The 27,389-nt window shown below is 38.3% G+C and overlaps 1 protein-coding gene across 1 annotated transcript; it reads right to left on the reverse strand.

The window, feature by feature from the left end:
* Positions 1-947: 947 nt before the first annotated feature.
* TNFSF4 (TNF superfamily member 4) lies at positions 948-27,222 on the reverse strand. Its single transcript, XM_072828485.1, has 3 exons — positions 26,901-27,222; positions 5,526-5,574; positions 948-3,991 (listed from the first exon to the last, which is right to left on the reverse strand). The coding sequence occupies exons 1-3, from the start codon at positions 27,051-27,053 to the stop codon at positions 3,642-3,644; spliced, it is 552 nt and encodes a 183-aa protein (XP_072684586.1). The 5' UTR covers positions 27,054-27,222; the 3' UTR covers positions 948-3,641.
* Between the last annotated feature and the right edge of the window lie 167 nt (positions 27,223-27,389).

Here is a 27,389-nt window from a genome sequence, read left to right on the forward strand (position 1 = left end):
AAAAATGAGTGAATGAGAGCCATATCCATAGTGGTAGCTCCTTGTCCTCAGAAAACACCATGAGAATTCCTACACCTATGCCTTTGCACATACTGCTCTTCTTCGGCTATGTTCCCCTTCCCTCTTTTCCAGTGATCTCTCCATTCTAAGCCCTCATAATTCTTTTATTCATTTGGCACTTACTTTTTGCCTTGCGGAGTAAGTGACTTTTGCAAATTAATAATTATTAGGTATTGAGACCAACCATGTCTCAGACAATATACTAGATACTCTCGTGTTCACGATAACCCGGAGAGTGTATATTAATATCCCCACTTTACGGATAAGGAGAGTAAAGTTTAGGATATAATTACTACTAAGGACAGGGGACATAATACTCAAAGAGATCATCCCAGGTTTAGAAATGAAACAAGAGTTCCTGAGGAAAAGAACAGTGAATAGTAGAATTGTATTGAATACATCTTTTGAACTATGAGGAGGAGCTCTGAGGACTTGTAGTAAATGTCTTTTCAAAAGCAGAGATGGAGTTTGGCAGCTTGACTACCCCCTGGGCATAGTTCTAATGGCTAAAATTGAAGGCAGATTGGAAACCAGAATACTTGCTCCATCCTTCCCTCATCAGGGAATCAGCTGATCAGAGCAATGAAAGGAAGGGATGCCTTCCATGTGTGTATGACCCTTGATTTTGGCTCATGTCAGGATCTCAGGGTCATGAGTTTGAGCCTCACAATGGACTCTGAGCTTAGTGGGGAGTCTGCTTGAGATTCTTTCCCTCTGAACTCCGCCACCCCCTGCTTGCTCACCCTCTTTCTCTAAAAATAAAAAATAAGTCTTAAAAAAAAAGGGAAGGAAGACAGTATAAATAAAAACTCTAGCACTTTAACAAGTAGTAAATTTTGAAACCTTTTATTTTTTCCATGTAAATATCAATATTATTATTAGCTATATTATTAATATCAATATTAATACTTCCTGAGAGCCAGAATAAGCACTAACTACAAAATCATGGCTTAAAATAGGGGACCTGCCCAGTAAGCTTAAGAACAAATTATGATTTGGATAAAGATCAGACTCCCTTATGTTATCCTCTAAATAGAAAGTTACTAAGTAACAATTGGAACTGCTTTTGAAGGAACCATCCAGAAGGCTAAGGCAAGATGTTTATCTAAGAAAAAAATTCCACGCAGTATGAGAGAAAGCTATACATCTTGACTCAGAGCAACTGGCAACCAGCAACACAGACATTTATTATGTACATTCACAGCACTATGAGCATAAGATTCTAAAATCTCTTAACAAGAGAGGAAAGCAGGATTCAAAAATGGGAAATTACTTGCCTAAGGTCACTTAGCAAGTTACTGACTGAATCAAATTAGATTTTCAATTTTCTGACTTCTCATTCAGTTCTTTTTCTACAAAACTTTGTTGTGTCTGGAGAATGTTTAATTATCTTTCTGGAGGAATGACTTAAAAGGGACATGTATATTTTGATGGATGGAAGTGGGGGGTGGGAAGTGAAGCTGGTGCATAACAACAACAACAACAAAATCCCTGCATGGCCAAAAGAGGCAAGCATGGGAAGAGCAAACCATGTGTACCCAAAAGGAGTAGGCATCTGTGAAGAAGGATCATAACAACAAAAACAGACAACCCACAGAACAACTATGCATACATAGGCCTGGAATGTACATGTTCGGGAGAAGTATAATTAGAAATTCCAAAGTTTAAAAAGTAAATACATATTTTCTTAAATATTATCTATAGTCACAAACATTTACTTATTAGATATCACCCATTGAATAGCTTCAACTTTGCAGACCATAGTCAATAACAAAGAAATACACACACACACACACACACACACACACACACAATTTAAATCCTCTGAATGGTCAAGACAAATATCACAAAATATCTTGCTCAGAACAATTCATGTAAAGCATTTAGCCCAAAGCCTGGCCCAAAGCAGACCCTCCATTAATGTTTATCTATGATTATGATCATGATCATGATTATTATTATGTGAGTGCCTTGCCAGCCACTCAGAGCTTGTCACTCTTTTGCACAATTTCTCCTATTTAGCTTCTTTTCATGATGAATCTTTGTTTAGCTTCTTTCCATAAGAGATGAAAATAAAGGGGCAGGAATATAGTTGGAGATAAATAAACACTTAAGAGGAAGTGGAAACTGTGTTAAATACATAGAAAAAAAAATCCAAACGTAATTGAGACCATTTAGTGCAGGGGCAAACTATTTACCCCCTTTCTGGAGATCCTGAAGGTATCACTATACTGCAGCACAATACATCACTGTGATAACACAGAATTATCCATAAATAGTCTATGTTATGTTATGCACTCTATTTAGAATGGGAGGAAATCCATTTGCCGTTAAAAAATTTATCAAAAATTTGAGAATTTACAAATCATCTGGAAATTTGTCTACAGTGCCATAAGCCTGATGCATCAAGAGGGATATTTAAACTAAAAATAAAGGGATATTTTTTTCTCATTGGTATTGCTAATTATTGGTCATTCTAGTCTTTATCAGTATTAAATCATATGCAATATTACAGTGTTTCTAGACAGATGTCATTTTTCATATAATATAATAACTTCTCAGTGTCTCAACATAAAGTTGCATTCAAGAACAGAATTGCTTCATTTTTTAAACTAGCAATGTGGTATACATGTACAAGAAATAGGGCTGTGTGTGTATCTCAGCATTAAGTGAGAAAATGCACACATGTGCATGTGTTGCTTTGCCTAACGGTGGCAAAAACGTGTTTTCCTTCCCAGACTATTTAAATTCTTACTGACTTTTACCCTGAGATGTCTAGTTTTACTGCTCTCCTATGCGATAAAGATAACCCTCATGATAAATTATCTCACTTTCCCAACTTGGAAAAATCTCTCTCAGTTTTTCTAAAATGACTGATTAGATTTTTCACAGCATCACATCCCCAGAATGATTCTTTGAAGGGAAATTTCTGTTAAGAACATTAGAGGCTGGGAAAGCAAGCAAAGTAGTAAAGAAAAAAAGCCCAGAGCACAGAGTACTCCTTAGCTTGCTGTCTTCAAGTCCTGACAGCTATTTTCAAGATTTTCCTCCACCAAATGAGAGAGGTATTTAGGCACTATGCAAACAGCAACTAATTTCATCTTGGAGAGACAGCTTTGGCTGCCAAGGGTTAGTCCACACCACCTTTGGCAGATTCATAGCCCCTTCCTTGGTCCTCTTCATTTTGACAAAGCCAGATGTCAAATTTCCAGCAAATGGTAGTCAAGTGTCTTTTTCAAAAGAAAGGTTATTCTGACAATTTCCTGACTAATAGAAATAATGTGCTTTAAGGAAGAAGCACCTATTTTCTCATTTTTGTAGAGGTGTCTAGTAGGCTTGAGGCAACCATGAGGGATGAGGGATAGGTGACTTAGAAGACATGAGGATAAATAAAATTAATTGGTGTAAAATAAGTTTTAAATATCCCTGAGTTGGGGGATCTGCTTCTGGTCACATCCCGTGTGGCCATATGTGGGGGCTAGTTAGGACAACTTCTCCACTCCCAAGGAAGAATCAGAGTCCTGTCCAAGCCCAGTTCAGTGTTCATGCTGGTGCTTGGCTTAGGTGCAGCCCTCAGGTCCTCAGTAGGCACAGAAGCCACCAGGATTTTGATGAATGAGAATCAATTCCCCACCATTCACCTGGATGTCTTTGTAGGAGGTACTGTGAGTGGTCACATTAAAGTAGACTTTGTCCTTGAAAGCCAGATAGGCCACTCCAATGGAGTCAACAGATGTGACCTTGCTCAGAGAGAAGAGGGGTCCCCGACCCTTTCGGTAATAAAGGCTGAGGCTGAGCTCCTCAGAGAAGTAACCCTTCAGGGAGATGAGATAAAACCCATCACAGTTAATGATGATTGAGTTGTCTTGCACCTTCATAGTTTCATCCTTGCTTGGGGATGTGATGATGCAACCTTTCTCATTCTCACACCCTAAAGGAGACGAGGGCAAGAAGAAAAAAAAGTGATTCCTTAGGACGGCATTCGGCAACCTTCCAATATATCTAAAAATATGTGAAGAGAAAGGGATAGGGAGAGATTTAGAAAAGAATGAAAGAGAAAGTTGCATTTCTACATGAGGGTTGGAGTCTGCTTTACCTGTGGAATGGAAGAAGAGGCAAAGCCAATACTAGTGGCCAAGAGAGTTTCAGATGGGGTTGGGATTCAAAAACAGAAGTTTTAGCAATTTGCAGTTGTCACAACAGACCAGGGGCAGGAAATGGAACTTTGAGCTTTCCCTGATTTTTCAAAATCAGGAGGGATTGGTAACTTCAGTGCTTCCTTTCTTTTTTAATGGATAGATTAGGGCAAAGGATAGCAGGAGTGCCCCTTGCCAGGGTCACACCATACCACCTTCACACAAAGCAATTGCTTATTAATGCTTCCCTAGCCTCTCACCACCTGACCGTGAAATGCAAATTTTTCATATGCCCTGGACACTGGACTTCTCAACAGCATTTACTACTAGCCTTTGCCTTTAGCAAAGTCACATAAATTTAATAATGCTGTTATACACAGAATGTCTATGTGCTTGGTTCTGCTCAGTAAGATGCAGGTGGGAGAGCTCAAGAACACAGACCTGCTTCTCCATTTTACCTTCTTACTGCTAGTTTTTCTTGAAAAAATGCCTTGGGAAGAGTTGCTACTACAGGAGGAAAAAATTGAGGAATGGAGGAGGACACAGATTGATGTCTTTGGTAGCTTTGTGTAGGGCAATTGCAGGTGTAAGGCAAAAAGACTAAATTTCTTTTATTTCTGCCTCAGCCACAGTATCATTCTGAATGGCCAAGGAACCACATCTCAGATTCCCCACTCTGGCCCGTATCCCTTAGTGATAGGAAAGAACAGGTCCTCACTACTGGGTATAATTAAGTTAATTCTTACTTTGCACCAGACCCAGGGGAATTGAAAATGAGGGCCATTTATGGAAGGTACGATAAACTTCCTTTCAGGCTCAGAAGAATTTGATAAACAAATGAATATCCATATAGAAACTATTGGTGATCATCCTAATATTAATAATGTATCTGAATAACACTATCCTGGTAGTTAGAGGATCACCGTGCCTTCATATTTGGGACCCTCTCAACTCTCGTTAAGACAAAATCTTGTTCTATAACTGATTTAGTGGGAAATGATGTGTCATACAGTCAGACAGCCTTGTAGAAAAAAGTAAAGCCTTAGTTTTCTTAGCAAAAAAAAAAAAAAAGTGAGAATAATTCTTACTCAGGGTTCCTGGGAGTGTTAAGAAAGGGTTAAGAAAGTGATTAATACAGTGACAAGCACATATTTGGTAACTAACTACTCCCTTTTCTTCTTTATACACCTTCTTTGTACTTAATGAAAACAGCATGGAATTGCAGGATTTGCTTCCCAAATGGTAGGGAGTGATTCTGTTTTCTGGAAGAAATTAAGAAACAAGAACAAAGATTCTTTTAAAAACATGAATCAATTGAGCAATACTTACTGGTAAATTGTACTCTGATACTTTGAATTGGAGGATACTGAGGCGGCACCTGAAGGAGGAAAAAGGATATATTTTTAGGAAAAAAAACTGAGCAAATGAAATTGACAAGTCATATTTTATGAAGCAGAAATGCAGGAGTATAGGAGGAATAGCTTGACAAAAGACCTCATGTTTTCTATGAAGATTAGATCCAAACTTCTTAACCGCCTCCTTGATTTTCTGGAACATCTCCTAAGATAAGCTAAGAGTATTCTACTCTGTCATGCCAGCATCTAAGATCTGTCCTCACTTCTGCCAAACTCTTCCCGGCATATTGCTTTGGTTCTCTGAGCCCCACTTTCCATTTTGGATGACGGAGCATTTAATAGTGATCTTAAGAAATCCATTCAGTCACAGAGATCCCCTCATGAAGAAGGCTATAACCAATCAATCCATCATGGTCACAAACTCTCAGAATGAACTAGAGGTGAATCCTGGAAGCTTCCTGGCTGCTTGTTCTTTCACTGCAATGCAGGAGTAAGATTGTACCATTATCAGGTCATATGCTCAAGAGAAACTGGTCTAATCCTTCAGAGTTCTGTAGATTTGAGTGTATATATTTCTAACACTGTTTCTTTCTCTTTTGTTTAATGACTTCAAAAACCTACCTTGGATCAAGGAAGTACTCAACAGCAAGAGAGAAGTAAAACAATGAAGAAAGGAAGCCTGATAAAATATTGGTAGAAATTTGATGGGTAAAAGAACAAAGCAGTTCAATATGGAGCAAACTCCAAAATATATAAAGTGGGAAAAAAAACAACAAAGAGAAAAATCACGTATAAAGTATATTACCATTTAAAAAACATGCATGGGCATTGAATATATCTGAAGGAATACTCAGAAAACAGGTCAAAACGTTGCCTCTGGAAAATGGAATCCGAAGCCTGAGCCCAGAATTGGGGATACTTTCTTTTCATGGTTTACTTTTTCATATTTTATTTTATTTTATTTTTTTAAGATTTTATTTATTTATTCATGAGAGACACAGAGAGAGAGAGAGAGAGAGACATTGAGAGAGAGAGGCAGAGACACAGGCAGAGGGAGAAGCAGGCTCTATGCAGGGAGCCCCACGTGGGACTCGATCCCAGGGGTCCAGGATCACACCCCGGGCTGCAGGCAACACTAAACCACTGCGCCACCAGGGCTGCCCTACTTTTTCATATTTTAAAAATTTCTTACCATATGCTCATGTTACCCATTAAAAAAGGAATTTAGAATCAAAAACCAAAACAAAAAGCACCACCGATTGCTCCTGCCAAGAACAAAATTTTTCTCACAGGTTATTTTTAGTGAGACATCCTGATCAAAGATTTGGAGAAGGATTTATTTTCATACCCTGGGGTGTGGAATCCCTGCTTCCTACTCTCCTGGCACACTCAGCTGCAGTCAAGTGGATTCCACTGGGGACTGCCCACACAGATGAGGAATCCCCTACTTCTCTTCTAAGTCAAATCACTAGCCTTACCAATCTGAAAAGAACAGGCAGCAGAGGAAGGAAGAGTCTTTTGGCCTGACAGTGGGTAGACCTCAGAGGCAATATTACCTCAGTGGTGAGTACATGGTAGAGGTGTTGACTTGGATGACTTGAGAGTCTTTGGTTCTCTCCCCTATATGAACTGTTTGTGAGGGCTGAATTAGTGTCCTTTGTGCTTAAGGAAGAGGGCCTCAGAGGGCATGTTACACTATCACTATAATCCCCTAGGTGAATAAATGCCCCCACTGCTCTCCATTCGGTTGGTGCCAGCATGAGTGGCCATGTTATTAAAATCACAAAAAGCCTGTGCAGTAGCATAAACAGCATAGGGCTCAGCACATGGCCACCTTCGTTTTAATGTCATGTTCAACATCAGGCAGGTTCAACATCATCTTGGGCAAGTTTCATAACTTCCCTAGAAATCAGTTTAATCATCTTTAAAAATTACCAGAAAATCAAGATGCCTGGGTGCCTCAGTGGTTGAGCATCTGCCTTTGGCTCAGGTTGTGATCTCAGGGTCCTGGGATTGAGTCCTGTATTAGGTTCCCTGTGGGGGAGACTGCTTCTCCCTCTGCCTATGTTTCTGCCTCTCTCTGTGTATCTCTCATGAAGAAATAAATAAAATCTAAAAAATAATTACTAGAAGATCACAGGCATCCCTTCCAGCATTAACTGTCCAAGATTTGGGTTTTAAAAGTTGGAATTTTAAGTCCATTTTAATAAAAGAGAAAAACACAAAGCCTCTTTATCCAAAGTTCCATCTCACTCTCAAATCTAAAAGCTCTCATGATTTAATTTGACTGACTGCAGAATCTCTAAAAGTTCTGTACAAATCAAAGAAATTTCTGAATGTTTTCAGGTACTCTGGTGAAGTAGGGGTGGTAGTAACCAAGAGGACATTCTCTGAGACTGCAGTGCTGAGAGGCAGCAAAGAAAGCAACATATGACTTTCTCTCTAGGGCCGATCTAACAGAACTCCAGACTTAGGCTTCCTGTTCCTACTCCTAAAGAGTGCTCAGTATTAGACTTTTACATATTCTCAGAAGTCTCTTACTAGCATCAATACCATCAAATCCACACAATGTTGTGAAATAAAATAAGATATTCCTTCCTTTTTCTTGCTTCCTGCCCTTGCATAACTTTTCCCTTCATCCTCCATATTTGATTACTTCATGCTCACTACCCCACCCCACACACACTACCACAGTGTCCAATTCAAGACCTTCCATAGCTTGGCTCCAACCTCCCGGTCAAGTTTTATTGCCACATATATCCTGTCTGTGTCTTATGCTAGCTAACTGTTTTCTCTAATCTTTTTGCCCTTGACTAATGCTTGGAAGACAAGACAGAGATCATAGACTTGGGAGTCAGATTCAGTTCAAACTATGACTTGTGCAGCTTGAAAACATTGTATATTATTTATTTTTTTAATATACAAAACAGTACTATGTAAGATCTTTTTTTAAAATTCAAATTAGTTAACATATAGTGTAGTATTGATTTCAGTAGAATTTAGTGATTCATCACTTACATATAATACCCAGTTGCTTATCCCAGTAAGCACCCTCCTTAATGCCCATCACCCACTTAATCCATCCTCCTACCTAGCTTCCCTCCAGTAACCCTCAGTTTGTTCCCTATAATTAAGAGTCTCTTATGGTTTGCCTCCCTCTCTGTCTTTATCTTATTTTATTTTTCCTTCCCTTCCCCCATGTCCATCTGTTTGGTTTCTTAAATTCCACATATGACTAAAATCAGATGATATTTGTCTTTCTCTCACTGACTTATTTCACTTAGTATAATACCCTCTGGTTCCATCCACATTGTTGCAAATGGCAAGATTCATTCATTTTGATGGCTGAGTAATATTCCATATATATATATATGTATATATATATACATATATATATATATCACATCTTTATTCATTGGTTGATGGACATTTGGACTCTTCCCATAATTTGGCTATACTGTTGATAGTGCTGCTATAAACATTGGGGTGCATGTGCCCCTTTGAATCAGCATTTTTTTATCCTGTAGGTAAATACCTAGTAGTGCAATTGCTGGGTCATAGAGTAGTTCTATTTTTAACTTTTTGAGGAACCTCCCTATTGTTTTCCAGAGTGGCTGTACCAGTTTGCATTCCCACCATCTGTGGAAAAGAATTCCTCTTTCTCTGCATCCTCCCCAACATCTGTTGTTTTCTGAGTTGTTCATTTTTAGCCATTCTGACAGGTGTGGGGTGATAAATCATCATGGTTTTGATTTTATTTGCGTGATGATAAGTAATGTTGAGCATTTTTTAATGTATCTGTTGGCCATTTGTATGTCTTTGGAGAAATGTCTGTTCATGTCTTCTACCCATTTCTTGACTGGATTATTTATTTTTGGGGTGTTGATTTTGATGAGTTCTTTATAGATTCTGGATACTAGCTTTTTATCCAATATGCCATTTGCAAATATCTTCTCCCATTCCATAGGTTGCCTTTTAGTTTTGTAGATTGTTTCCTTCACTGTACAGAAGATTTTATCCTAATGAAGTACCAATAGTTCATTTTTGCCTTTGTTTCCCTTGCCTTTGGAGACATGTCTAGTAAGAAGTTGCTGTGGTTGAGGTCAAAGAGGTTGCTGCCTGTTTTCTCCTCTAGATTTTGATGCTTTCCTGTCTTACATTTAGGTCTTCCATCCATTTTGAATTTATTTTTATGTATGGTGTAACAGAGTGGTCCTGTTTCATTCTTGTTTATGTCACTGTCCAGTTTACCCAACACCATTTGTTGAAGATCCTTTTTTCCATTGGATATTTTTCACACTTTGTCTAAGATTAGTTGACCTTTTAGTTGTGGGTCCATTTCTGGGTTCTATATTCTTTTCCATTGATCTATGTATCTGTTTTTGTGTCAGTGCCATACTGTCTTGATGATTACAGTTTTCTAATACAACTTGAAGTCTAAAATTGTGATGCCTCCTGCTTTGGTTTTCTTTTTCAACATTACTTTGGATATTTGGGATCTTTTCTTGTTCCATACAAATTTTAGAATTGTTTATTATAGCTCTGTGAAAAATGCTGGTGTTATTTTGATAAAGTTTGCATTGAATGTGTAGATTGTTTTGGGCAATATAGACATTTTAACAATATTTGTTCTTCCAACCCAAGAGCATGGAATGTTTTTCCATTTCTTTGTGTTTTCCTCAATTTATTTCATAAGTGTCCTATTGTTTTCAGTATACAGATGTTTTATCTCCTTGGTTAGGTTCATTCCTATCATCCCTAGGTATCTTACAATTTTTGATGCAATTGAAAATGGGATGGGTTCCTTGATTTCTCTTTCTATTGCTTCATTATTGGTGTATAGAAATGCAACAGATTTCTGTGCATTGATTTTATATTCTGCAATTTTGCTGAATTCCTGTATCAGTTGTAGCAATTTTTTTGATGGAGTCTTTTAGGTTTTCTACATAGAGTATCATGTCATCTGTGAAGAGTGAAAGTTTGACTTTCTTCTTGCTGATTTGGATATCTTTTAGTTCTTTTTGTTGTCTGACTGCTGAAGCTAGGATTTCTAGTACTACATTGAACAACAGTGGTGAGAGCAAACATCCTTATCATCTTCCTGACCTTAGGAGAAAAGCTCTTGGTTTTTCCTCATTGAGGGTGATATTAACTGTGGGTCTTTTGTATATATTTATGATGTTGAGGTATGTTCCTTCTATTCCTTCTTTCTTGAGGGTTTTTATCAAGAAAGCATTCTGTATTCTGTCTAATGCTTTTTCTGCATTTATTGAGAGGATTATATGGTTTGTATCCTTTCTTTTATTAATGTGGTGTATCATGTTGATTGATTTGTGGATATTGAACCATCTCTACAGTCCAGGAATAAATCCCACTTGATAACAGTAAATAATCCTTTTAACGTACTGTTGGATTTAACTAGCTAGTATCTTGAGAACTTTTGCATCCATGTTCATCAGAAATATTGATCTGTAATTCTCCATTTTTAGTAGGGTCTTTTCTGATTCTGGAATCAAGGTAAAACTGTCCTCATAAATGAGTTTGGAAGATTTCCTTCCACTTTTGTTTTTGGAACAGCTTTAGAATAATAGGTAAGAATTCTTCTTTAAATAGGTAGAAGTCCCCTGGGAAGCCATCTAGCTCTGGACTCTTGTTTGTCTAGGAAGATTTCCAATTACTTATTCAATTTATTGGTTAATGGTCTGTTCACATATTCTATCTTCCTGTCTCAGTTTTGTTAGTTTATATGTTTCTAGGAATTTTTATATTTCTTCCAGATTGCCCAATTTGTTGGCATATAATTGCTCATAATATTCTCTTATAATTGTCTTTTTTTCTTTGGTGTTGTTATGATCTCTCCTCTTTCATTAATGATTTTATTTACTTGGGTCCTTTCTCTTTTCTTTTTGAGAAGTCTGGCTGGGGGTTATCAATTTTGTTAATTCTTTCAAAGAACAAACTCCTACTTTTGTTGATCTGTTCTACAGTTTTTAAGTTTTCCATATCATTTATTTCTACTCTAATCTTAATTATTTCCCTTCTTCTGCTGGTTTTAGGCTTTATTTGCTGTTCTTTTTCCAGCTCCTTTTCGTGTAAGGGTAGGTTGTATATTTGAGACTTTTCTTCCTTCTTGTGGAAGGTCTGTATTGGTATATACTTCCCTTTTAGGACTGCCTTTGCTGCATCCCAAAGGTTTGGCCTGTCATATTTTCAATTTCATTTGCTTCCTTTTATTTTTTTATTTCTTCTTTAATTTCCTGGTTAACCCATTCATTCTTTGTAGGATGTTCTTTAACCTCCATGTATTGGTGGTCTTTCCAATTTTTCCTTGCAGTTGACCTCAAGTTTCAGTGTTGTGGTCTGAAAATATGCATGGAATGATCTCAATTTTTTTGTAATGGTTGAAGCTTGATTTGTGACCTGGTATGTGATCTATTCTGGACAATGTTCCATATGCACTTGAAAAGAATGTGTTTCTGCTGCTTTAGGATGAAATGCTCTAAATATATCTGTTAAGTCCATCTGATCCACTGTGTCATTCAAAGCCATTGTTTCTTTGTTGATATTCTGCTTAGATAATCTGTCTATTACAGTGAATAGGGTGTTAAAGTCCCCTATTATTGTATTATTTTCAATGAGTTACTTTAAGCTTGTTATTAATTGATTTACATATTTAGCTGCTCCCAAGTGGGGTCATAAATATTTACAGTTGTTAGATCTCCTTTTTAGATAAATCCTTCTATTGTAATACAATACCCTTCTTCATCTCTCATTACAGTCTTTGTTTTAAAATCTAGTTTGTCTAAGTATTGCTACTCTAGCTTTCTTTTGACGTGGTAGATGGTTCTCTACCACCACCCCCACTTTCAATCTTGAGGCATCTTTGGGTATAAAATGAGTCTCTTGTAAGCAGAGTATTGATGGGTCTTTTTTTATCCTTCTGATACCCTATGTCTTTTGATTAGAGCAGATGGTCTGAACAGACTCAATTTTACATTCAGAGTAATTATTGATATGAATTTAGTGCCACTGTATTACCTGTAAAGTCATTATTCATATAGATTGTCTCTGTTCCTTTCCAGTTTTTGGTCTCTCTTTTCCATGCAAAGGGTCCTCTTTTAATAAAAAGAAAATAAAGGTAAAGAACCTATTCCTATTTCCACCAGAACTGAAGCTGATGCTTTGGAGCACTCTATAACCGGAAGACTTGGTACACGTGGGGGTGGGTGAGGGTCTTCTGAGGGAGAAACTTGCTGTGCTGGCTCACAGTCAGACCTGCTTTAATAAAGATGCCGTTATGAGGCACAGGGGAATGGAGTTTGATATGACTCCAGCCCCCGCCAGTAGAGGTGATATTTCATGTTAAAGTCCAACCATGCTGGAGGGTGGTGGGGGGTGGAAAATGGCATCACTCCACTCTCTCATCCCCAGGGAGGGGAACTAATGGCCACTGTTCAGGAGGTCCTAACAGAAAAGTGAGCAATCTCCTTTTCTCTGTCTGTCCTTGGTTTTCATCAGATCTTTACTTTCAACCATCTGTGCCTGACCATTAGCATGCCCTATTCCTCAGTTCTCCTGTGTTTTATCTCTGGCCAGCACCCGGGATTCAAAAAAAGAAATCTTAAAGTACGTGGCAGTGTGTGGACTCACTCCCCTCCTCTGGAGGAGAGCCTCCAAGAGCTGTACCCAGCACCTTTATGTCCCAGAAAAAACAATCTAGAAATATTACATACTGTTGCTGAGCATTAGTTTTCATCTCTATGAAAATAAGGCATAATATTACTATTGGGATATTCCAGACGACTGTGAAGGTTAAGTAAGATAGCATGTGAACACACCCAGCAGTTAGCCAGGCAAGCATTTGAAAAATACTTGCTTCTTTTGTTCTCTTTGCCGAGAGTGTCCCTCTATCTGTGTCTACTCATCATAAAATCACCACCTTCAAGACCTAAATCAAATCTCTGATTTTTGGCTTCTGCACTCCCATAGCAAGTATTTAAAGTCACTTTATTCACATGGATGTTTATAGCAGTTTTGTTCATTATTGCCAAAACTTGGAAGCAGCTAAGATGCTCTTCAGTAAGTGAATGGATAAACAAACTGTGATACATCTAGCCATTAAACTATCACTCAGTGCCAAAAAGAAATGAAGCTATCAAGCCATGAAAAAAGATGGAAGAATCTTAATTGCATATTACTAAGTGATACAATATGAAGAGGCTACATACTATATGATTCTAAATATGTAACTCTGAAAAAGACAAAACCACAGAGATAGCTGAAGATCAGCGATTACCAGGAGTTAGGGAGGAGGGAGAGTTGAATAGGTAGAGTACAAAAGTTTTAGAGTAGTGAGACTATTCTTCATGATACTGTAATGATGGGTACATGCCACTATTCAGTTGTTAAAACTCATAAAATGTACAACACCAAGAATGGATCCTAATGTAAAAAAATAAAAACAAAAACACTCTATTGACTTCCATTCTACCACCATTGGATATAAGTCTCACCTGCTCTACAAGACTATTTAGGTGTGTGACCCTGGTAAATGATATACTACTTTGATGATTTTCAGTTTTTTCATCTGTAAAATGGAAATAGTAAAATTTATATCTTAAGAGGGTTGTTGTGAAGATTTAATGAGATAATGTTTTGTGAATTTTCAGCATTTGGCCTGGAACAGTGTATTTGACAAATGTCAACTATTATTTTTGGATGCACATGGGAAGACAAGATCCATATCATGTTCTTAATTTATTCTGTGCAACATTACTCAATCTTCATATATGACTACAGAATGAGGGAACTAACAAAATAATGAATAAGACTACCAAAGTCCCTGAAATATTCACTCTCTGGCTCTCTGTAGCCCAAGGAAGCAGTACAAAAGGATCTGGGCTTCATGAGAAAGATTATCAGAAAACAACCAGGAAATATTTATTTTACCCACATGCAAATAAACATGGTTTTTTTTAGTATCAAGAAAACCAAAATCCTCAGATCCTCTCCAAGTACTCAAAGAAAAGGGAAAATATAAAAGGTCCCAAAGAGTTTCCATATAAGAACAAGCTATAGAATAAAGTTTCTTCAATCTGGGTAGTCTGAAGAACCCACATAATTCTCAAAGGTAAAATGCAAAATCCTGTAGGTCAAGCACATCAGAAAAAGTATAGTCCTGATTGAAGGAAGTGGTTTCAAAAGCATGAGTATAAAAGAAATCATTTCTTTGATGCGAACAAGAAATGTTTTTCCTACTGAATTATTCGATAATTGATTGAATAATATGATGGTCATATTATTTGGTGGTTGAAAACAGCATCAACAATTACTGTGTATCTGTTGTACGGCAAGCATTAGATTCAACTCTGGGAAGACAAAGAAATAGGACAGATGATTCTATTTTGACAAACTTATATGCCAGTTGAGGAAATAAAACCCTCCCTCTACATAAAAACTTTGTTGTAAATGTCAGTAGACAGTGTATGCCATAAGGTTCCAGAGAACAGAAAAAATGACTGCAGGCTTTGGCAGATCAAGGAAGAAAGACTTGGACAGAGGCCTTGAAAGAGAGAAAGGAGTCAGATAAGTAAAAGACATTCTGTGGAAGAAAGGTCTAGAAATGAGACCATTCTTGGTATTCACGAAAAAGAATAAAAATTCATTAAGAACTTACAACATGCCATGCACTAAGTTATTCTTTCTCAGATTCATTACCTAATTTGCTGCTCAAAATAATCCTAGTAAGTGTGAATAATGATTACCCATGTTTTGCAGATAGGAAAATGAGAATCAGTGCTGTTAAGAACTTGCTCACGAATAAACAGGTATTAACTTGAGTTTGGCTGAACTCCAAGTTCCTGATAATACCCCTTCTCTTATCCTATATTATCTTAAGAGGGGGGAAAAAGACCTATGAAAACATTTGTCTGATGGTCCAAGATTAATTTGAATTATTTCCGTCAATACTGATCAGGATTAACATATTAGGTTTTAGATAGTTGTCAAAATGTTCAGCTATATCTCAAAATATCCTAAAGCTCTCCAGGAAGAAAAAGCTCTTCAGCCAACTCTACAAGGTTGTCTGTGTAGTACAGTTTGGCAAAACTTTTAGCTGGGCTCTGGTTGGGTACAATTGTCCTGGCAAGGAGCAGCAGGCCCATGAACAAGTACAAAGTAGGCAGCAAGAAGGTGCTACAATGAAGAGTCAGAATTAGGTCCTTTCCTGGCCTCTCTTAGGATCTCGGGCACTAATCTGTCCAAGAACATGGATGGGAAATATCTGATGTCTAGTGTTTACCTAGCAGTCTGTACCATGTCCTCAAAAAGGTGAGGCTTATTTCAAGAGGTCATCTTTGGAGAGTGTGAGTTTCTAATTCTGACTCATTGGGATGTGCCATGAGCCTGCCAACTGTATGCTCATTTGGCATCTGTCCTAGAGAAGGGCATCTGTGGCAGGAAGGAATGACATTCATCAAATATGAAAGCAAAAAGTGGGCTCTTCATTCACTGTGTGGGCCTTGCCCTTCCTCACTTGATTTCAGCCCACAGTGTCAAGATCCTACATGGGAGTAAGCTGGGTTGTGAATCAGTGTTGGATGGTGGGGAAACAGATCTGTGTTGGAGACTCCCCAGTTCACCATGCTACCTTCACTGGGATGTGAACCACTCCTTCCCCCCGCCTTGGGCTTCGTGTCAATAGGGGAGAGATGAGAGATCATGAAAGCACAACCTCACAAGCTGTCAGGATATGTTTCAAGGGGCCTCTGAAAAGAAAGATGGAATTTTTCATCCTTAACTCAGAACAGTAGGCTGGGAAAGTAGACTCTCATTCTGGGACACTTAATGTGTACTCAGTGGAAACAGCCTCTTTGCAAAGGGCCTACCTGTGATCAGGGAAGTTCACAAGCCCACTCAGAGAAAAAAAAAAATGGGAAGAATGGGCAAAACCTGGTTATTTGGCCCCGGGGGAGGGGGGGGGGGTCTCTTCTATTCAGAAAACCTCATCCCAAAAGGTACATTTCTTACAGATGTATATGTGTGGCTTTGAAAACCTCTTTGAATAGTCATTTGTGATTTAATGAACACAAATCAAAGCCATTTTAATTGTCATCCAAACTTTCTCTTTCTCCATTCCCACCCTTCACCATGGCTGCCACCACCTTTTTGCTGTAATCTCTCTCTTAATGTTTATTCTCCTATCTACTACACAGCCCATGTGGTATCCTAAATGCAGCCTGCTCTCTCTAACCACTTCCACTCTTCCTACCAAATTTACTTAGTAATGGATATTCCTCAGAAAAGATACTGGCCCTCTCCTCTCTATCTCAGAGAATAAGAACTGTGGTTTCATTGTCCTGAATGCTTAGTAACTAACAGATTCCTAAAAGGAAACTAAATGAAGGAACAAAAGCATCCATATGACATGAGCACACCCTTCAAAATTATATGATTGACCTAATGCAACCAATTATTTATATCCTCCAGGGAAGGGTTTTCTTACATCTGGGTTTCCCTTTCCACATTAACTGTCCTCAAAGTACCCTGACAGAGGAATCTGCCAAATCATTTTCAAGAATTCCTTTTCTCATTTCAGTGATTTAGTTAAGTCTCCATCATAATATCCTCATAGCAGCTTAGTGTCTAAGCAACTGGAAGGGTCAGTTTACAATATACCCACTGCATTATCACACATTTTACAATGCCTCAAACATAATGGCATAGTAAATAAATGTTTGCTGAGCTAAGGCGAAACTTAGCCCCTTAGATTGTGCCCAGATCTTAGCTAGTGGCTCCATAATCACATATCTGACACTGGCTCTAGCCAACACAATACATTACTCAAGGCTTTTTGAAATTGCCTTGTTCATCCTTGAGTACAAAGAGAATAGCAAAATTATTACAATCGATATCTTTCTATTTGAAGTCACTCATTCCCCATCTCACTTGCTATACAAAAAGGAAGGACTATTGATTTGGGAGGGCAACTCAGTAGGGCAAACAAGGTACTGGTGTAGGAATAGGAACACCTAGGTCTGGTCTTAAGCCAGAACAAGTCCTTTCCCTTCCTCAGTTTCTAATTTCTTCATCTTGATGTCTAACTTCAGTTAAGTTGGTGGAATATGCAGTATGGAATAAGAAGTTCTTATTCACACTGTGGTGTAAGCAATGCCTATAAACTCTTCCATGTCAGAGATTAGGCAAATCACAACATTCAAAAGAGAAATCTCAAGAGATTGATATGAAGAACTTTTGAACAGAGATCTTTTCAACACAATAAATCCTCTACTGTAATAAAAGCAGCAAGCCTCCTCCCCAAATGGCTCCCTCAAAAATATCTCTAGTGTTGTCTGTGCAGTGAAGCTCTTAGTCTCATTTGCATAAACCTAAATAATCCTCAACCTGTACTCTGGGCCTAAGTAATCCTTGACCTGTATTCTGATGGGTACTGAGATTGATGATGGGTAAAAAGCATCAGTAGGATGATGATGGTGGTGACAATGACACTGAAATTTTAAAGTAAAGCCTTCCTAAGGTGTAAAAGATAGATGAGAGACAGAGAGAGAGAGAGGCATAAGCATGGACATAGGGATAGATGTAGATAGTGGAATATTATGCAGCCATAAAAAAGGATGAGATCTTGCCATTTGCAACAACATGGATGAACTTAGAGGGTATTATGCTAAGTGAAATAAGTCAGAGAAAGACAAATACCATATAATTTTACTCATAAGTAGAATATAAAAAAACAAAACAAATGAATAAAAAAAGACAGAGTCAGATCTACAAATACAGAGAACAAATTGATGGATGTGGGAGGATAGAAAAAAATGAGTGAAGGATTGTGGGAAGCACAGGCTTCTAGTTACAAAATGAATAAGTCATGGGAATAAAAAGCATATCACAGGTAATATGGTCAATGATACTGTAATAGTAATATATGGGGATAGGCAGTAAGCATAGCAAATTGAATCACTATGTTGGACACCTGAAACTAATGTAACATTGTATGTCAACTCTAGTCAAATTAAAAAAAAAAAAAGGCTAACTGAAGCATTTCTGATAATGAATGGAAGAGAAACAAAGCACCTAATGTAAAAGTATGCTTGCTTTAAAATCCCAGTCAAGAAACTAGGTATTGAAGCTTTCTGTGAAACTTCTTACTGAAATTTCTTACTATACCCTACTTGGTTATCCATTACTTCTCACACAGTGTGTTATTGCTTCTTTAACTGTCTTGTTTCCCCACTCGGTTGGAAACTCTGGGAGGGCAAGGGAGAGCATATGCTGCCCACTGCTTCTCAGTGTCTGACAGGTAACCGGTACTCCATAGATATTATTTTATTTTTTATATGATTTTATTTATTTATTTGAGAGTAAGAAAGAGAAAGAGAGAGAGAGAGAGCACAAGTGGGGGGTAGGGGCACAGACAGGTAGGGAAAAGCAGGCTTTCCATTGAGCAGGGACTCCAGGATCATGACCTGAGTCAAATGCAGACACTTGACCAACTGAGTCACCCAGGCACCCCTCCGTAGATATTGTTAAACAAGTAAGTGAATACAAGTAAGTTTGTAGTGTGTTAAATAAGTGCCACCCTGCCCCATTCATGTCTACCTCAAACCTCAGAAAGTGACTTCATTTGGGTCTTTACAGATGTAATTAGTTGAGTTAACATGAGACAAACTAGATTAGGGTGGGAGCTAAATCTGATATGACTGGTGTCCTTAAAGCAAGAAGAGAGGACACAATGATATACATAGGGAGATGATCAGGCAAAGATGGAGGCAGAGCTTGGAGTAATGCAACTATGAGCCAAGGAACTGGCTGGAGGCCACCAAAAGCCAGAAAAAGGACAGGAATAATTTTTCTCTAGAGCCTTCAGAGGGATCTATCCTCCAGAACTGTGAGAGAACAAATTTCTGTTGTTTTAAAACACGTAGTTTTAGGTAATTTATTATGGCAGCCCTAAATAGCTAATACATAGTTGAATAGCCATTTCCAAAGAGTGGGCAAATCATGGTATCACATTAAAGTAAGTCTTTGAATCAGAGTGTGATGGAATGAGAAAGGCCCAGGGAGATTATGTAGTCTAATCTCCTTATTATTTACAACAAATAAAAATAAAAGAGAGAAAATAGGCTCAGAGAAAAGAAATAATGAGATAGTGCTCAATTTGAGGTCCTTTCTTGTCTATAAATATACAACACATAATAATCCATCTTATAAAAATAATCTATAAGGTATTATGCAACTATTAATTCATTGATTAACATTCATTATGTCATCAATATTTGCATAAGTAGATTTAACTCTCTTCTGAAAAAGAATATTCCTCCTCAATACCAGGTCATAAATCTTTCCTTCAATTTTTCTTCATAAACAACTAATGTCAAAAATGGAAATAAATTTTATAACAGCCATACAAAATTTTTAAAGCTTAGGGTCATAGAGTCAAGGCCAAGGGTAACAGAAAAAGACAGGACTAGAATTTAGACCCAGTCTTAATTTCTAACCCTGACTTTTCTACATAAACCTAGGTAAGTCTCTCATGCCTCAAATTTCAGTTGCGAAACTGAACAAATCTCCATCTAATTTCCTCTAAAGTTGTAGTGAATTACAAAGGACAAAAGTAGGGAAAAGATCTGCAAAAAGGAGGGGCTGTTATTGCAAGTAACAGCAGGAGTAATACCCCTCAATTGTCCCCCCCCAAAAGAGCTTAGAGTTCCTAGTCTTCCTCATACCAGATGCAGGGCGAGGTTAAGAACTCTCAGGGTGTTGGAAGCTAAAAACATTAAGCACCCAACACACAAGTAATTCAAAATATATTTTGTATTCCTAAACTGTAAAATGTGTGTTTTACAACTTATTTCATAACCCAACAGGTTTTTTATCTGCCCTTTTGATGGTTTTGCTGCTGACTTGTAATGTTGTCATTTACATCCAGATCTTTGATGGTTTCTGTGGTTCTCTAGGCCCATGCCTTAGCTATAGCTATAGGGAAGCCCAGCCCTGGACCCTCACTTCCCCAACAGTTTGGGAATGAAGGTTTTCCATCCATAAGTGCTTATTACATAGTGTTGGTAGAATTAAAGTTGAATCTACTTGTCCATTTTTCTGTCAGAGTATGTTCTTAAGTAGCATTTACATGTTATCAAAGTTATACAAATTTAACCAAATTAATAACCCACCTAAGGCACATTTAAGAATGAAAGTCCTGATGAATGGAAAAATAATTTTTCATTATGCTAGTCAGATCCCCAATGTTTCCAGTATTGTGAACGAGACAACATGCCTTTTCTAGCCATAATTTTCTACCTGATTTGGCAACCAAGTCATTGGAGAATTGGATGAAATATATCAAACTTGAATAGGAGAAAAGGGGATGGGACAGGCCGTGTTCTAAATACATCATTTTAGATCTCTGAACCACTTTCAGACACTAACACCTTATACCTTCATAATTCTCCTCTTCACTCCTCCTTTCCTCTCCAATGCAGTCATGAGCTCTTACTTAGAAATTTATGTTCAAAAATGCTAGGATTATTACAAGGGTTTTTTATTTGTTTTTAATCCTAAAAATTTCAGGAACAATGTCAAGCTTCATGAAGTTAAGGTTAACGTTAACTATGATATGCTTTCTGAGGTTGAGTTACAGTGTGGGTGTCCACATGTATACATGCCACAAAGTAAACATTTTAATTAACAGTTAGTGGTCCTATGCCTATGAAAGCATGTTCATGAATAATAATAATCTCAGCATTTACAAAGCTCTGTGACACAACATTCACTCCTCACAGAAACCAAATTCCAGTTTTGGAAATGATTAAATGGATACCCTGGGAATTTCACAGAATTTACCCAAGGTCACAAAGTTAGAAGGCTGGATCAGGAACCAGTCATCTGATTCCTACACACTGTTGCCTACACCCCAACAGCTCCTCCAGAAGGTTGAGACGTTGTTTTATAATTTCATGTAAGGAAATGTTTTAATTCCTTTGCTTGAAAAGTTAAGGATATCAAAAGTATGGTGGCTAGAAACAAAACACATAAGCTATAAGATGTCAGGACTACAAGTTTCACCTGTGATAGAGGGATAAGCTTTCCACTGTGTATTTCTGTTGTTGCCTTAAACTCACTAAGTATAACATAAAAATAACATTGTACATGGCTCCTCTAACCTAGCTATCGCCAAAAGATTAACATTCATTTTCCCATGAATAAAGAATCCCTGAAAAGGGTGGAAAACTGCAGTTTCTCTGAGAGTAAAGGGCACAAACGTAATTGCTATTAAAGGAAATAGAATTGGAAGGGCAGGGTGGTCAGCCCTGGGCAAGGCTGGTTCTACTCTATGCTAGTAGCTGAGGTCAAGGGAAAGGAACTGGGAGGTTATACTCCTGGGTCTATACCAAGAGCCCTTCTACTCACTTCCCAAATCTCCTGTGTGTATGCATGTGTTGTTGTTGTTGTTTTTTTTTTTTTCTGTATCTGTATACGTATATGGCATTTTCCCACATGTTTTCCATCCAAATTACTCTGTCCTATTTTGAGTACGTGGGTCAGAACATGTATCTAAATTTTTCACTTAGAAGATATTACTACTTGTAAAGAGTAAACAATATTAGGCCCCCCGACAGTGTTCATCCTCTTACAAATGGATCAGCACTTGGCTTCCTGAGAAAAGTTTTCTAATCTTAATTCCTCAGGAAAACAGTAGGCTCTCTTTAAAACAAAAACAAACAACAAACAAAACAAAACAATAAATCTGAGAATGGTTAGTTTTACTGTGGTGCCCCCTAGTGCTGTAAGAGATTTGATTCACTTTCTGTATTTGCCAATACGTAGACCACACATGAGAGAAGCAAAATTTAGAGAGGCAACAATTTTAGTAATTTATCCTGTATTTTCTTTTGTATGGAATGGAGTAAAGTGTCCTCCCTTACCATGAGTCACAAGACCCTTTGTGATCTGCCCCCGCCTAGATTTTAAGCTTCATCTTCTGCCACTTTCCCGTGAACAAACTTCAACCACTCTGAACAAATTGCGGTTCTACTAAGGAACCCTTCTGACCCTGTCCAACATCACCATCTCTCTCATCCACTTAAAGAATTTCCACTCCTCCTTCTAATATCGGCTGAGGCATTCATCACCTACTCCCCCAGTTTCTACCATCTCTGAGTTTGGGGGGTTTATCTGTAAATAGACTATGTCTAACACCTGCTCAAAAATCCAAAGATTGTATATGGGTTTTTTGTTTGTGTGTTTGTTTGTTTAAGATCTTATTTATTTATTTATTTATGAGAGACACAGAGAGAGGCAGAGACATAGGCAGAGGGAGAAGCAGGCTCTATGCAGGGAGCGCAATGTGGGACTCGATCGCAGGACTCCAGGATCAAGCCCTGAGCCAAAGGCAGACACTCAACCACTGAGCCACACAGGCATCCCAGATTTTTTTTATTGTTTATTATTTTTATTATTACTTTCCCTGAAAACCTGAAAACACATAATGACAAGTTCAGTTCAACACTTTAGATGTTTCTCTTTAATTCTCACAGAATTGCTTACTGCAGAAATGCAAACTCAGATGTATTAGAAATCGCTTATTTGCAGGTCTGTCATTAAAAAAAAGAAATTCTAAGAAGTGTGTTAGATTATATGGGGATGCATTTAAATTGAGCTAATCTGCGACAAGATGCTTTCAGGCAAAAAAGCCTCTTTCACCTCTTTTTCCTCCTGATTGATACAAATAAAAGTCCAAGTTATAGCCTGAAACTTCATCAGGAAACTGAATTCTAATTCTGGGCATCATTGGTACAGAACAGATCACTCAGTTTCTAAGTACCTCCACTTATGTTCTTCCCAGCAGTAAAAATGGTAAGAATGTAAATCTTTCACCATGGGATTTGCTGAAGAATTATCACTAAAAGCCCCTCATTCACATATATAAAGTGCTACGGTAAAGGTGGTGCAAATCTTGGGAGAGCCTTGGCCTCCAAAGCCCTGAAACACATGGATGCAATTTATGAAAGCTTCACAGTTATAGGTCAGGTCCTTTCTACCATTGTTCCCAGCTGAAACCACAGGTACAACTGGGAGCCTCATACTTTAAGTGGAAGTCCCAATAAATATCCAAACAATGTGTATTGGTTTTGGTGACAGAAACACTCAATTTTATAACTTGTATCATGGATATTCTTCTAGGGTATCCAGTTCTTTCCCCTTTCTAAATAAGGCATGTAGCTAACACAGAATAGGTTATATAAATATATGACATATAAATAACTACAGGGATGCCTGGGTGGCTCAGGGGTTTAGCACCTGCCTTCAGCCCAGGTTGTGATCCTGGAATCCCAAGATTGAGTCCCACATTGGGCTCCCTGCATAGAGCCTGCTTCTCCCTCTGCCTGTGTCTCTACCTCTGTGTGTGTGTGTGTGTGTGTGTGTGTGTGTGTGTGTGTGTGTCTCTCTGTCTCTCATGAATAAATAAATAAAATCTTTAAAAATAAATAAATAATAAATAAATAAATACAGATTACAAATATATGTGTAAATTTTATTTCCTCCAGTCCCTTCTTAAGAAGTAGGAAATTCATATGCTTAGACATAAAAATCTGTTTACTTATATTTTGTATTTCTCAAATCCTCATACCCATTCTACAAATATATATAAACTACATACTCACAGGATATTGAGCTAGACGAGATCTTTCTGATCATGTGATCCAACTGCCTTGTGTTAAAATGAGTAAATCAAGGCCAAAGAGGGAAGTTACAGGAGTGGGTAAGATCTATCTTTTTTTCTAATATCTCAAAAACTAAAGCTTCTGCTTTTTACATAAGTAAATACAACTTAACAGAGTTGTAAGAAACAGAAGTTTACTAAATAAACTTGATTGAAGGGAAAGCCCACTGTCAAATGAGGTTTAATAGTTATATCTATATTTTTTACAGAGGCATGCATGTAGGCAGTTATTTTATAAAGCTAAAAGTTAAATCTAGGAAATAAGGAAAAGTCATGATTATTCTCCAAATATGTTTTCCAACAATAAAAGAGATCCAGTTTAACTGGACAAATGATCAGCATTTCAGCTCAATTTCACCCCTCAGACATGTATCACTGGAATATTATTTTTCTAAAAGTAGAAGTTTGATTTACATCACCACTGCCTCCATCCTTCAATCAAAATTCCAAACAATCTTATCAATGAGTTTAGAAGGCCACCAGTCTATGTCCCTTTTTTCAACAACTATACTACACCCTTGTCTCTTTCTGTCTCTCTCTCTCTCTCTCTCACACACACACACACACACACAGAGCCACCATCACCATTTGATCAAATTCCAGGGAGAACACACATGAGCCACCTATGCTCTCCTTCCCCCTAATAAACTACATGAGATTAAATGTAAGGACCCACTGTGCTGCTCTGGGTCCTACAACAGTACAAGAAATTGTATTAGCTAAGACAGTCTAGCTAAGAAATAAGAAAAACAATAAAGGTGATATAAAGTGAAGAATTTCAAATATCTGTGCCAAAAAAATTCTGTGCTCCAAGTATATGAGAGCACATTTCTTAACCAAACAGCTCTACCATATCTCCTATGTCTTTGCTTCCATTTCTGTGCCAGGATCAAAGAAACCTATTCTCTCCCAGAGATCAGCTCACTGAATTCTAGAATCCTGGAAACCCGCACTTAGCTTTCCCTCCAGGCTCTGTCACAGAGTCACTGGGTGACTTGCCAGAAAGGATTCCTCTCTTTCTCAATATCTCCTAGGTATTGACAGTCCCTGGGCAGCCCCGCCACCAGTTGGCTATATATCTGTTTCACCTTTTCCTCGCTCCTGCTCAGAGCCCTAGTACAATTGTTAAGCCCTGACTGGGGCCATCTGTCCTGTCTTTCTATCCCCCCATAGTGTATGGAAATACGTAACACTGTGGTTGTTTGAAAAAGCACTCTCAGGGCTCCTGTACCTGGTGAATGCACTCAGCTGTTCTATTTTTGGTCATTCTCTTTGTTTTCTTCTCAGAAAAGCCTGATTCCGGTCTGTCTTAGGCATCCTGCCATGGACACGTTACTCCTCCCCCACCCCTCCCCCCTAATCTCCTACTCTAATTTCATCGAAGGGGCTCTGCATAGAGAAGGAAACATGTGACAGGACAAAGAGAGGACTGGCCCATTGTGCTCATCGGCCTGCAGACTTGATATGACACCAGCTATACTTCTGGAATTTAGGAACATGAGCCCTTTCTGCGGTACAATGATCACAACCACACTCCCACCAGCCTCTGTGCACCAAAAACCCCTACTTCCTGTAGACAAAGACAAGCCCAGGCATTGGTTAGGACTCTGCTTATCTTATCCTGGTCTAATTTGAGGTACCCAGTCTCTGACATGGCCATCAGAAATTAAAGTTCCTCTTGTCTCACCTTTACCAGGGAGAGACTTTTCTAACCTAAAACCACCTGCCAAGGAAACAAGAATTATCAGACTAGCCCCACCGAGGGAACATGGGAAAACTATACGTTTATTTTCTTTTCGGTGGAATCTCCTGCAGTCAAGAACATCCTTAATGACCTAGTAGTGTTTGTAGATATAACAAGTTAAATAAGAAAAAATAATATAGAAGGAACCAGAACAACGAGAAGGAAAAAGGGAAAGAATATCTTCATTAAGTGGGGGAAATATTTAGAAAGATGGTCACCCACTACATAATGCGTTGGACAGAGTAGGGAAAGACAAAGTGATGTCTGTAAGTTGTGACTAGTAGAGAAAGACTGGAAAACAATCTCTGATTAAGTTGTTGTGGTAAATATTTGGCCACATGTGAGTACATGTGAACACAGACCTCTCAGCCTTTAAAATACACAGGTGAGCTAAATAAAGGACTATTGGTACCTTCAGCATTCTTCAAAAAGCAAATCGCCTGTGGGGTTTATGAATACAGTGGCAAAGTGGAATTGGTCCCTTTCTTATTTCCTCTTTATATAAATTCCCTGATCAGATGCTCACTAGCAGAATGAGTAAAGCAAGTGTGTATCAGTGACTCCAAGCTTCAAAGCGAGAGTTCATAAAGGAATACCAGGATTCTTGCATTGCAAAGAAAAGAAGAATCCAGAAGCAGTGCCTTTGCCCTACCTACCTCTACTGTGCCTCACCACCACCACTACTGAAAGGAAGGAAGGAAAGGAGAGACAGGAGGGTGTTTGACCACACTTTACAATCACTGAGGGACAGGTGAGGGGCAATGAACAGTTTTGGCATCAGATTATTTCCAAGTGACTGGAGCTGCTGGAGCTGCCATCAGCATGAGCTGGAGGAAACAAAGTGCCTACTGGAGCATCCGTCTTACCTGAGAAGCATAGAAGTGCAGGCAGATGTAGGTGAAACACAGGAGCAGACCCAGCCCCTGAATTATGGCTGCCACCAGCAATACCTTGTTCTTCTGGAATCTTCGCCCTGGTGTGTTTCCCACATTCTGGTCCAGGGGTTGGACCCCTTCCATCTTCACAGTTTAGATGTAAGGGAGATGAAAACTGTGGCAAAGGGGAGCAAGCCTGAGGGAGACTGACCTCTTCTCCACAAAGGAGGAGATGGAGGGAAAACAATCAATCGTAAATACACAGAGGTCCCAGGAGCTGAGATAAGAGGCAATTGAAAGAGCAGAACGCACTCTCTCAGTTTTAACACTGCAGCTTCTTCAGGCAGGCGGGGGAACTTCTTTGTGACTAATCTGAATTTCCCCTTTACTTTCTTTCTTTTTTTTTTCTCTGGGCTAACAGGGAGTTGTTTTTGTGGCATTCCAGTTCTGATTTGAGTGACTGTGAAATGACAGTCATAC

This window comes from Canis lupus, chromosome 6 (genome assembly GCF_048164855.1).
Source record: "Canis lupus baileyi chromosome 6, mCanLup2.hap1, whole genome shotgun sequence".
Lineage (NCBI taxonomy): Eukaryota > Metazoa > Chordata > Mammalia > Carnivora > Canidae > Canis > Canis lupus.

Bases quoted from the DNA above. Each gene is read 5' to 3' on its own strand.
- TNFSF4 (XM_072828485.1), bottom strand. From the start codon at position 27,053: ATGGAAGGGGTCCAACCCCTGGACCAGAATGTGGGAAACACACCAGGG. The intron at 5,575-26,900 runs GTAAGACGGATG...TTCCTCCTTCAG, and splicing joins TGCACTTCTATGCTTCTCAG to GTGCCGCCTCAGTATCCTCC. The intron at 3,992-5,525 runs GTAAGTATTGCT...CGTCTCCTTTAG, and splicing joins TATCAGAGTACAATTTACCA to GGTGTGAGAATGAGAAAGGT.